The sequence below is a fragment of the Pelobates fuscus genome, chromosome 4 (assembly GCF_036172605.1).
Source record: "Pelobates fuscus isolate aPelFus1 chromosome 4, aPelFus1.pri, whole genome shotgun sequence".
In the NCBI taxonomy this organism is placed as follows: Eukaryota; Metazoa; Chordata; class Amphibia; order Anura; family Pelobatidae; genus Pelobates; species Pelobates fuscus.
In genome coordinates this window covers 113,830,853-113,844,588 of record NC_086320.1, presented here as the reverse complement: position 1 = coordinate 113,844,588, position 13,736 = coordinate 113,830,853, and the positions used below count along the sequence as shown (strand labels likewise).

The 13,736-nt window shown below is 46.1% G+C and overlaps 1 protein-coding gene across 1 annotated transcript in view; it reads left to right on the top strand.

Annotated features, from left to right (window-relative positions):
* The window catches only part of COLEC12 (collectin subfamily member 12), a 134,904-nt gene that overhangs the window by 105,220 nt on the left and 15,948 nt on the right, over positions 1-13,736 (top strand). The window contains exons 3-5 of the mRNA XM_063451505.1: positions 968-1,090; positions 1,638-1,736; positions 11,134-12,180. Of these exons, the coding sequence (XP_063307575.1) occupies positions 968-1,090; positions 1,638-1,736; positions 11,134-12,180 (1,269 nt within the window). The remainder of the gene's footprint in view (positions 1-967; positions 1,091-1,637; positions 1,737-11,133; positions 12,181-13,736) is intronic.

Below are 13,736 nucleotides of genomic sequence, written 5' to 3'. Positions count from 1 at the left end.
CACAAATACCAAATTAGGGGCCTATTTATTTCCTAAATCAAAGAAAGATTTGCCGGTGACCATACATTCTATTCCATCGACTGGTTATTCCAAACTGAAAATATCAGAGAAGTTTTGGCCGAAACAAAACGACTACTGGATTAAATCAGACTAAACTAAATTTATTTTTTGGACAAATTGAAAAATCCTGCCATGCACAAGTATAATGACTAGTGGACATAGTATCTAAAATGTCTTAGGATCGAAAAATATTTTTTTTATTCTAATAAAATCCGTATTCTGTGCCAAATATGTTCATAAAACTTTGTGTGCTGCCGCTGTTGCAAAATGTGTATTCTTATTCTTAATAAACTGCAAAGTCATAAAAATATTCCTAAAATGTATAGTGCTGTTAGATTCTCCAATTCTCATCCAGTATCCGGATGTCACTGTGAAATGCAGTGTGATGTTTACAGACTCTTTAGTCTTGATTATGAAATTTTCCAAAATGTGTCAGCTTCTATCAGCTTGCACATATAGTTTCAGTCATTGTGTTTATGAATGAAGATCTGAGTCTAAAGCAGTCCGTACAGCTGTCAACAAAAAAACTGGCAGCTCAACAACCTGTGACGAAATATATGGGGTATGCACAAAGCTCCCTTGGAAAAATTAATTGAGAGCTCACTGCAGAAACTGCAGCAAATGCAGTACTTTAAAGGTGAGAACACCCCCCCCCTCCCCCATCACCACCACCACCACCACATTTTTATAGAAAAAGATTTGCTCTTATAATACACTAGAAAGAATAAACTAAAACCAGAAGGAGATATGAAGCAATCATTTAGAAATAATAGATTGTGCCTTAATTAACCAGATATTTAAATAGTTTATTAATGTTTGTGTAAAGTACTGCATGTATGACAAGAATCAGGTAAATATCATTGTGGAATTTATGTATACTCAATTGAGGATGATTTCTCTTTTTTAGGTATACAAGAAGGCACACAGTGTACAAAGTGCAAGAGCAACTGGGCACTGAAGTTTTCTATCATACTGCTTTATATTTTGTGTGCCTTGCTTACCATCACAGTGTCTATTCTGGGATACAAAGGTATGTGCATTAAGAAGTTCAACATATTATTCAGTTCAAGTTTTTGAAAAAACAGTATCGGCAGGTTTAAATGTTATCAGGTATTCATACTGGTTGTAAAATACATCTTCCTATTTTTTATTGAAGGAGCACTCCAAGCACCATAACCCTTAAATCCTGCTGTGGTGGTTATGGTGTCAGGCGTGCGCTTGCACCCCTCTAGTGCCTCTCACCTGGCATCTGCTAGAGGTAACTGACCAAAGTAGGTAAATTGTGCAACCATTGAGAAATTGTTTGACTACTTACATGGGAAAGGTCAGAGCACTACCGGCACCATAATCACTGCAGCATACTCTTTCTTTTATCAGAAAGAAACATTTTTGGCATTAGATGCGTTAGATGAAATTGTTGTGCATGATAACATTTTACTTGTGCAATCTACAAAGTACCTTCATGGATCTATCTATATGTGTATTTTCCATTCAGATTATAAAATAAATTATATAAATTTTTAGTATAAATCAAAAAATAATATACGTGCTTTCCTTCTATTCCCTTTATCTTTCAGTTATAGAGCGAATGGATGGAGTTTCAGATGGCATGGAAACGTCACACAAAGAATACACTCAGAAATTCTCCACTGTGGATGAGAACTTGAAGAAATTAGGTATATTTTTAGAAACTCAGAGCTTCTATGGGTGTTACTAGGGCACCATCAGGGTGCATACTGTACTGGGCCTGCACCACCCAGCGAGGCCAGGCCCTATACCCCAAATGTGTGTGTATATAAATATGGTGATTATTGCTATATATATATATCTATATATATATATATAGCCAAAAGTACAAGATAGCACTCCAGGGACTTCCAAGTTGAATGAATAAAACTTAGCTTTTATTGGCTCAAAATAAAAATCAACGTTTCAGTCTGTATCAGACTGAAACATTGATTTTTATTTTGAGCTAATAAAAGCTAAGTTTTATTCATTCAACTTGGAAGTCCCTGGAGTGCTATCTTGTACTTTTGGCTGTATCTGTTTGCTGATAAGCACCGGGCAAGTACATCAAGGAAGGTGGAGTGCATTACCAGAGGCGGCTCTCTAATTAGGCGGTTTAGGCGGCCGCCTAAGGCCTCGCGCTGGCTGGGGCCTCGCGGCCGCCTAAACCGCCTGTGGCCAGAGTGTGTCAGGTCCTCGGTCAGTGACCGAGGACCTGACACCAGGAGGGGGCCCGGCGGCTTGCCCGGTATGCCGCCGGGTGCGAGGCCCCTCCTGGCTGCCCGGCCACCATCGCAGACACTGGTCTGCAGCTCCGCAGTGAGCAGAGCTGCAGACCATGTGACTCGCGAGAATTGGCCAATCAGAGCGTTGCCGCGGGTTACAACGGCAACGCTCTGAAATCTCGCGAGATTACACGGTCTGCAGCTCTGCGGAGCTGCAGACCGGAAGTAATGGCCACCGGACCATCAGGGAGCCCACTGGACCACCAGGGAAAGGTAGGCTCTCCCTCCCCATCACCCCCCACCACCATCACCACCCCCAGCCGTTCCCCCCACAGCCTCATCACCCTCAGCCTCACTCACCATCACCCCCACCACCCTCACCCTCACCCCCCTCACCATCACCACCCTCAGCCTCACTCACCATCACCCCCACCACCCTCAGCCTCACCCCCAGCCTCACTCACCATCACCCCCACCACCCTCACCATCACCCCCCACCACCCTCAGCCTCACCCCCCCACCATCACCACCCTCAGCCTCACCCCCCCTCACCATCACCACCCTCAGCCTCACCCCCCCTCACCATCACCACCCTCAGCCTCACTCACATCACCCCCACCACCCTCAGCCTCACCCCCAGCCTCACTCACCATCACCCTCACCATCACCCCCCACCACCCTCAGCCTCACCCCCCCCCACCATCACCACCCTCAGCCTCACTCACTATCACCCCCACCACCCTCAGCCTCACCCCCCCACCCTCACCATCACCCCCCCACCACCCTCAGCCTCACCCCCCCACCACCCTCAGCCTCACCCCCCACCACCCTCAGCCTCACCCCCCCCACCCTCAGCCTCACCCCCCCACCCTCAGCCTCACCCCCACCACCCTCACCCTCACCCCCACAGCCTCACCACCCCCCATCACCAACCATCACCCCTCACAACCCTCAGCTTCACCCCCCCACCACCCTCAGCCTCACCCCCCACCACCCTCACCCTCTCCCCCCACCACCCTCAGCATCACCACCCCCACCACCCTCAGCTTCCCCCCCACACCACCCTCAGCCTCACCATCCCCCACCACCCTCAGCCTCACCATCCCCCACCACCCTCAGCATCACCCCCTCAGCCTCACCACCCTCAGCCTCACCCCCCACCACCCTCACCCCCACCACCCTCAGCCTCACCCCCACCACCCCCCTCCACCCTCACCACCCCCCACCACCCTCAGCATCACCCCCACCACCCTCAGCATCACCCCCCCACCACCCTCAGCATCACCCCCCCACCACCCTCAGCCTCACCCCCCACCACCCTCAGCATCACCACCCCCACCACCCTCAGCTTCACCCCCCCACCCTCAGCCTCACCACCCCCCACCACCCTCAGCATCACCCCCTCAGCCCCACCACCCTCAGCCTCACCCCCCACCACCCTCAGCCTCACCCCCCACCACCCTCAGCCTCACCCCCCACCCACCCCCAGCCTCACCACCCCCCTCCACCCTCACCACCCCCCACCACCCTCAGCCTCACCCCCCACCACCCCCAGCCTCACCACCCCCCACCACCCTCAGCATCACCCCCACCACCCTCAGCATCACCCCCACCACCCTCAGCATCACCCCCACCACCCTCAGCATCACCCACCCACCACCCTCAGCATCACCCCCCCACCACCCTCAGCATCACCCCCCCACCACCCTCAGCATCACCCCCCCACCACCCTCAGCATCACCCCCACCACCACCCTCAGCATCACCCCCCCACCACCCTCAGCATCACCCCCCCACCACCCTCAGCATCACCCCCCCCACCACCCTCAGCATCACCCCCCCACCACCCTCAGCATCACCCCCCCACCACCCTCAGCATCACCCCCCCACCACCCTCAGCATCACCCCCCCACCACCCTCAGCCTCACCCCCCCACCCTCAGCCTCACCCCCCACCACCCCCAGCCTCACCCTCACCCCCCACCACCCCCAGCCTCACCCTCACCCCCACAGCCTCACCACCCCCCATCACCAACCATCACCCCTCACAACCCTCAGCTTCCCCCCCCACCACCCTCAGCCTCACCCCCCCACCACCCTCACCCTCTCCCCCCACCACCCTCAGCATCACCACCCCCACCACCCTCAGCTTCCCCCCCCACCACCCTCAGCCTCACCATCCCCCACCACCCTCAGCCTCACCATCCCCCACCACCCTCAGCATCACCCCCTCAGCCTCACCACCCTCAGCCTCACCCCCCACCAACCTCACCCCCACCACCCTCAGCCTCACTCCCACCACCCCCCTCCACCCTCACCACCCCCCACCACCCTCAGCATCACCCCCACCACCCTCAGCATCACCCCCCCACCACCCTCAGCATCACCCCCCCACCACCCTCAGCCTCACCCACACCACCCTCAGCCTCACCCCCCACCACCCTCAGCATCACCACCCCCACCACCCTCAGCTTCACCCCCCCCACCCTCAGCCTCACCACCCCCCACCACCCTCAGCATCACCCCCTCAGCCCCACCACCCTCAGCCTCACCCCCCACCACCCTCAGCCTCACCCCCCACCCACCCCCAGCCTCACCACCCCCCTCCACCCTCACCACCCCCCACCACCCTCAGCCTCACCCCCCACCACCCCCAGCCTCACCACCCCCCACCACCCTCAGCATCACCCCCACCACCCTCAGCATCACCCCCACCACCCTCAGCATCACCCCCCCACCACCCTCAGCATCACCCCCCCACCACCCTCAGCATCACCCCCACCACCACCCTCAGCATCACCCCCACCACCACCCTCAGCATCACCCCCACCACCACCCTCAGCATCACCCCCCCCCACCACCCTCAGCATCACCCCCCCACCACCCTCAGCATCACCCCCCCACCACCCTCAGCATCACCCCCACCACCACCCTCAGCATCACCCCCACCACCACCCTCAGCATCACCCCCACCACCACCCTCAGCATCACCCCCCCCCACCACCCTCAGCATCACCCCCCCCACCACCCTCAGCATCACCCCCCCACCACCCTCAGCATCACCCCCCCACCACCCTCAGCATCACCCCCCCACCACCCTCAGCATCACCCCCCCACCACCCTCAGCATCACCCCCCCACCACCCTCAGCATCACCCCCCCACCAAGCTCAGCATCACCCCCCCACCACCCTCAGCATCACCCCCCCACCACCCCCAGCATCACCCCCCCACCACCCTCAGCATCACCCCCCACCACCCTCAGCATCACCCCCCCCACCCTCAGCATCACGCCCCCCACCCTCAGCATAACCCTCCGTCACCACCCTCAGCCTCACCCCACTCACCATCACCCCCTCCTTCTCACATTACCCACTCTCACTCTCACATTACCCCCCCTCACTCTCACATTACCCCCTCTCACATTACCATCACCCCCCTCCCTTTCACATTACCATCACCCCCCGCTCCCTCTCACCATCGCACCCCCGCTCCCTCTCACCATCGCACCCCCGCTCCCTCTCACCATCGCACCCCCTCTCACCATCGCACTCCCTCTCACCATCGCACCCCCTCTCCCTCTCACCATCGCACCCCCTCTCCCTCTCACCATCGCACCCCCTCTCCCTCTCACCATCACCCTCCCCTCTCACCATCACCCCCCCCCCTATACACACACAACACACTTCAAGCAGCTACCCCATTCACATAGAGTCTCAGACAAAAACGCAAACATGCTCACAGAGACATACATTCAGACACACAAGGATACTCTCTGTCAGACACACTCTCAGGCACATACACAGGTAGACAGCGCATCAATGTGTATATGTGACACTTTTTTGTTAGTGGGGCCTCATGTTTGCGCTTCGCCTAAGGCCTCATAAAGTCTAGAGCCGCCTCTGTGCATTACTATTTTTGTTATATATATATATATATATATATATATATGTACAGTTGAAAGAAAAAGTATGTGAACCCTTTGGAATGATATGGATTTCTGCACAAATTGGTCATAAAATGTGATCTGATCATCATTTAAGTAACAACAATAGACAATCACTGTCTGCTTAAACTAATAACACACAAAGAATGAAATGTTGCCATGTTTTTATTGAACACACCATGTAAACATTCACAGTGCAGGTGGAAAAAAGTATGCTTCTACAGGGAGTGCAGAATTATTAGGCAAGTTGTATTTTTGAGGATTAATTTTATTATTGAACAACAACCATGTTCTCAATGAACCCAAAAAACTCATTAATATCAAAGCTGAATATTTTTGGAAGTAGTTTTTAGTTTGTTTTTAGTTATAGCTATTTCAGGGGGATATCTGTGTGTGCAGGTGACTATTACTGTGCATAATTATTAGGCAACTTAACAAAAAACAAATATATACCCATTTCAATTATTTATTTTTACCAGTGAAACCAATATAACATCTCAACATTCACAAATATACATTTCTGACATTCAAAAACAAAACAAAAACAAATCAGTGACCAATATAGCCACCTTTCTTTGCAAGGACACTCAAAAGCCTGCCATCCATGGATTCTGTCAGTGTTTTGATCTGTTCACCATCAACATTGCGTGCAGCAGCAACCACAGCCTCCCAGACACTGTTCAGAGAGGTGTACTGTTTTCCCTCCTTGTAAATTTCACATTTGATGATGGACCACAGGTTCTCAATGGGGTTCAGATCAGGTGAACAAGGAGGCCATGTCATTAGATTTTCTTCTTTTATACCCTTTCTTGCCAGCCACGCTGTGGAGTACTTGGACGCGTGTGATGGAGCATTGTCCTGCGTGAAAATCATGTTTTTCTTGAAGGATGCAGACTTCTTCCTGTACCACTGCTTGAAGAAGGTGTCTTCCAGAAACTGTCAGTAGGACTGGGAGTTGAGCTTGACTCCATCCTCAACCCGAAAAGGCCCCACAAGCTCATCTTTGATGATACCAGCCCAAACCAGTACTCCACCTCCACCTTGCTGGCGTCTGAGTCGGACTGGAGCTCTCTGCCCTTTACCAATCCAGCCACGGGCCCATCCATCTGGCCCATCAAGACTCACTCTCATTTCATCAGTCCATAAAACCTTAGAAAAATCAGTCTTGAGATATTTCTTGGCCCAGTCTTGACGTTTCAGCTTGTGTGTCTTGTTCAGTGGTGGTCGTCTTTCAGCCTTTCTTACCTTGGCCATGTCTCTGAGTATTGCACACCTTGTGCTTTTGGGCACTCCAGTGATGTTGCAGCTCTGAAATATGGCCAAACTGGTGGCAAGTGGCATCTTGGCAGCTGCACGCTTGACTTTTCTCAGTTCATGGGCAGTTATTTTGCGCCTTGGTTTCTCCACACGCTTCTTGCGACCCTGTTGACTATTTTGAATGAAACGCCTGATTGTTCGATGATCACGCTTCAGAAGCTTTGCAGTTTTAAGAGTGCTGCATCCCTCTGCAAGATATCTCACTATTTTTGACTTTTCTGAGCCTGTCAAGTCCTTCTTTTGACCCATTTTGCCAAAGGAAAGGAAGTTGCCTAATAATTATGCACACCTGATATAGGGTGTTGATGTCATTAGACCACACCCCTTCTCATTACAGAGATGCACATCACCTAATATGCTTTATTGGTAGTAGGCTTTCGAGCCTATACAGCTTGGAGTAAGACAACATGCATAAAGAGGATGATGTGGTCAAAATACTCATTTGCCTAATAATTCTGCACTCCCTGTAGATAAATAAAAGTATCAATGCATTGGTCAATTTCAAAAAAAGGTATATACAATTGTAATCAAATCTCAAAAATAATCTCTTCTACCATCTTGTGGTATACAGAGATTATATACCTGTGTTAAAAAAACTGCCAATATATAGGTGATTTTATTATATTGTGTGTATTTACATGTACATTTTATGTTCCTCTAGGTAGAGTTTCTTCATTTCTCTCCATATTGATTTCAATCACTCATAGCTATCAAAAATGAATTTTATTATGCAACAAGTTAAAGATTTGTTACATATACCATTTGGGGCAACAAGTTAAATAATTTTCAATACTTTCCTGTGGGGAGGTCCAAGGCTGCCCTCTGTTACTATGTTACTATAAACTTGGCAGCCATTGTTGCCCTGTCACTACAATGGCCCCATCCAATTAGGATGCAGCAAAGGGGGGAACCTGGATTAGGCATTCCCATGGGTATCTGGTGGAGGCTGTAAATGACCTAATGGGGGTGGACAAGACACTGTTTACTCCCCTTTCTCCATTTGTGGCCAGCATGTGGGGGTTATTAAATAAACAAAGGGACGACATTACAGTGTCCTTCCATGTCCTCGTCTATGGGCAACAGTCAGCTCTAATGTTCTCCACAGACCCCACCAACCTCCCATGGACCTATTAACCATGGAAAACTAACTTAATTGCTTTTTATGAAGAAGTAAATAGAAGTATCGATCAGGGTGTTGCAGTGGATGTGATCTACTTGGATTTTTCCAAGGCATTTGATACAGTTCCACACAATAGTTTAGTGTCCAAACTCAAAGAAATTGGCATAGATGAAAATTCTTGTTTTTGTGTAAAACATTGGCTTAAAAAAAAGAGCACAGAGAGTTATCGTTAATGGTAAATTTTCAAGCTGGACAGAGGTGGTAAGTGGTGTCCTTCAGGGTTCTGTTTTGGAACCAATTCTATTTAACATGTTTATACATGATCTTGAAATAAGCATTGAAAGTTATATTTTAATGTTTGCAGATGACACAAACTCTGTAAAGTAAGACAATGTGAGCAAGAAATTACTTTGCTGCAGAGGGATTTAGATAGACTAGGGGTCAAAGTTATGTATTTCAGGGTAAAGAATGCACAAGCAAATTACACCCTAATTGGTAATCAATTAGGGAAAAAACACACGAGAAGGATTTGGGAATTGTTATAGACAACAAACTAGGCAACAATGTGCAATGTCAATCAGCAGTGGCTAAGGCCAGTAAGGTTTTGTCAAAAAAGGGCATTAATTCTCAGGATAAGAATGTCATTTTGCCTCTTTATAAACTGGTAAGACCACTTTTTTAATATGCTGTGCAATTTTGGGCATCTGTTCTAAAGAAGGATATTATGGCCCTAGAAAAAGTGCAGAGACGGGCTACAAAATTAATAAAAGGAATGGAGCGTTTTAGCTATGAAGAAAGGTTAACAAATTTAAATCTCTTTAGTTTAGAAAAACGTTGCCTCAGAGGAAATATGATAACATTATACAAATACTGTATTCGTGGCCAAAACAAACGATTGTCTGGAAATCTTTTCACAAACAGGACTATACATAGGACACAAGGTCATGTGTTTAGACTGGAAGAAAGAAGATTTAGTCTAAGGCAAGGGAAAGGTTGTTTTTTTTTTACTGTAAGAACAATACGGTTTTGGAAATCTCTGCCTGAAGAAGTGGTATTACCAGAGTCTGGACAGATGTTTAAACAGCAACTAGATGCAAACTGCAAAAACATATTATTATTATAATTATTGCCATTTATATAGCGCCAACAGATTCCGTAGCGCTTTACAATATTATAAGAGGGGGGGGGGGGGAATTTAACTATAAATAGGACAATTACAAGAAAACTTACAGGAACGATAGGTTGAAGAGGACCCTGCTCAAACGAGTTTACAGTCTATAGGAGGTGGGGTGTAAAACACAACAGGACATTTAAATAATTTTTTAACTTTAGGGTAATAGCTTCTTGATCCAAGGATAAATCTGACTGCCATTCTGGGGTCTGGAAGGAATTTTTTTTCTAGTTTGTTGCAAAATTGGAAGTGCTTCAAATTGAGTGTTTTGCCTTTTTTTGGATCAACAGCAAAAAACAGATGTGAGGAAGGCTGAACTTGATGGACACATGTCTCTTTTCAGCTATGTAACTATGTAACCTATGGGCCGCTGGTAGGGGCTACCATATAATATAGAAGGGGCACGGACATACCCCCTCAATTTTTTCCAGTGTCCTCTAGAATTGGTGTTAATAAATATGAGATTGCTATTCTGTCTGGAATTCAGTCATCTTCACCTAATTTTGTCCATTTTATGTTTACTTAAATAGTTAGCAAATATGTATTTGTGAGTCAGAACAAAAAAAAACCATCTTGGCTCCCTGCAGTTGACAGTCAGCACAGAGATTGCTTAAAAGAATACTATATAGTTAGGAATACATATATGTATTCCTACTGCCATAGTGCTCTGGAAGCCACCTGCAGGCTGTAAAAAAGGTATTTTGCTTTCTTTTTCGCCCTCGTAGCACAGGTCTCCATGCCTTCTTGGCTGAGACCATCAAGATTAATGATCTCTGCCAATCCAATGTTTTCCCATAGGGAAAACACCATGCTGTGTGACTATCTGATCGAAATAGCTAAGGTTTCAATCTGACATCCATTAGAGGCACTAAAACTATGAAAATATTCCTGTTTTGCAGAATAGCAATATTTGCAGCTGCAGGGTTAAACCGGTGGGCGTTAAGGGGGGAGTACATGGCACCCAGACCATTTCCTAAGATAAAACCGTCTAGGTGCCTATAGTGTCCCTTTAAATCATGTCAAATTTTGCTACATAAGTTGTAAATTTAAATTATCTGAGGGAGAGGGATAAGGCAGTAATTATACCTGCTAAAACAACAAAGCGGCACATAAGCCCTGCAGAATGGCAATGTTTTCATTTGCAGTGTAAAAGTGATAGGGGCATGGTACTGGATGCCTTTAGTGTCCCTTTAAGTTGATCTCTTACAATCCGTTCCAGCCATATGTTTTGAAATTAACTTGTATCTTGTATTTAACAGGTTTATAACAGTACTAAAATATTCATGTTACAGGTGTTCAAGCAGGAGAAAAATCCGAAAGCACCAACTCAGAGCTTTCAAGTGTAAGGTCAGATATTGTGGCCATTCGTCAGCAACTCCGTGAAATCACTGAAAAAAGTAACGTAAACAAAGATACCCTGGAGAAGCTGCAGGAAGCTGGAGAGCTACTCGATGCTAAACAAGGTCAAATGAAAAACGCTTTAGATGCAAACTCATTAATGATCAATGGAGTTAATCAAACATTACAGGTGTATAATACCTACGTTTCTAGCTTGCAGCAGGATACCAGCAGCTTACAGTCAAACCTACAGAGCCAAATGCAGTCAAATAATATGATCTTAATGAATATAAGTAATCTAAATTTGACTCAGGTCCAGCAGAGGACAGTTATAAGTAGTTTGCAGAGGTCTGTGGATGATACAAGCCAAGCTATCCAGAGGATCAAGAACGAGTTTCAAAGTTTACAACAATCGGTTCTCCAATCAAATAAAGACTCAGAGTTTCTCAAGGAGAGGCTTGCAATTCTCCAGAACATTGTATCTAACAACTCTGCTCTAGTGAAATCTAACAATGAAACCCTTGAAGATATGAACAGCCAACTTAACACTCTTGGAAGTCAGATTGACAATATCACAATCACAGCACAAAGTAATGAACAAAGCCTCAAGGATCTTCAAGATTTCCACAAAGAGTATGAGAACAGAACAAACGTTAAGTTCAACGAAGTAGAAGATAGTTTTCAGAAATTTGAATTGGATATAGTGAGCATTATTAACAACATAAGCAAAACAGCTTACAACCTGAGGACGCTAACTAGCAATTTAAATGATGTTCGGACAACATGCACAGAAACATTGAGTAAACATACGGACGACTTACTTAACCTAAATAACTCGCTAAGCAGCATGAATATAGACACCGCTTTCCTTAGGAATCAGCAAGAAGCAATGCGGCAAAGATTAGACACTGAAGTGGCCAATTTGTCACTTATTATGGAAGAAATGAAACTGGTGGATTCGGCGCATGGACAACTTATCAAAAATTTCACAATATTACAAGGTAAGGTGACATTTTATATTAAATCCAAGGTGCCATAGTTAAGGTTCTTTACTTCATTACCATTTATTTTCATAGCACCAACATACGCTACAACACTTTTTTTTAAAGTACTACACATTTGCCCTAGCATATTGAGAAAAATAAATGAGAAAGAAAATACAAATATTTTCCCATATCAGCCTTACAGGAACGTTTTCCAAATTCAGCAAACCAAAGAAACACTGGTTATTTTTTTTAAAGTCCCTGTCATTAAGCGTATCCGTCAAAACTAAACAGCAGTATCCATAAATGTAGTCCAGGCTGCCACATGCCTTTTAGAAACATAGGGCACATTTCCAGATCATGGGCAGTCCCACCATAGGGCAAGAAGTGAAAGTGTCTTCCCTCAGAAATTCCCATTCCTTTGATGTTGATATTGTCTAAGTATGACAGGTCACACAGATTATAGTTTAGCACCCTCGATTTTATGTCTGATATGGATATTGTTAAATTAAAGCAATGTGAAAGGGTCCACTAATCTGGGGTAAGGTGTGGCCACAAAAATAAATCTTGGAGAACTCTTTGCCTTCAGTTAAACGGCAATGTAGTTTGCTTTATTTAAGCTACCTTCTTCCAGTTCTGTTAATAGTCTACTGGAGCCTGTAGGAGCCTCGTGTGTCTGATTAAGTTTAATTAACAGAATAGGAGATACAAAACTTCTAAAGTAAACAAAATATGCTGTTAGATCTGATTGAAACAAACTTTTTTTTTTTTTTTACATAAATCATTTATATCAGATAGACCACCTGATTGACTCAGCATGGCATTTTTTTCACGTATGCGTACTAGCCTCCTAAATGCTTTACTGTGGGAAATTGGCTGAAATTGTCGATCTCAATGATCTCCGCTATGGAGGTAGATTAGCCGCAGAGAGAGCACAGTGGCATGGGAGAAAGGTACGTGAAAAACCTTTTAGACACTCGGATGGGTGGAGACTAAATAGCTACTTAAAGGGACACTCCACTGCTCCAATAAAAAAATAACTTTTTAGTAGATATACTCCAAATGGAAACTTGTATGCATTTAATTTTGTATTTTTTTCCCTTGGTGGTATATCTAAGAACAGAAGCAAAACCTGCAGTTCTCTTGTTTGCTGCCTTAGTAAACCCTCCCTTTCTAACTTTCTATGGCAGTCCAATCACAGACTTCCCAATGCAGCTAAATGATAAGTCTTTGCAAATCAGATGCTCTGAGCAATTTATATTTCTATTGAAATCTCCACTTTTTGCAAAATGATAAAATAGGAGACATTCTTAGCAAGCTAAAATACTTTAGGGGTCTGGAGCATCCATTTAACACTATAGCATTAGGAATGCACATTTGTATTCCTAACTCTACAGTGTTTCTTGAATTTCTAGGTTTGTTGATGAGCATCCCCATATATAATACTAGTGTCCTATTGCTTTGTGGTTTTGCATGTTCAATTTATGATGCCTTTCCATCAAAGCTGTCAGACCCATGCAAACCTTTGCTAGAATATATAAGGAAAATGCAGAAAATTTGATACAAAATAAAGT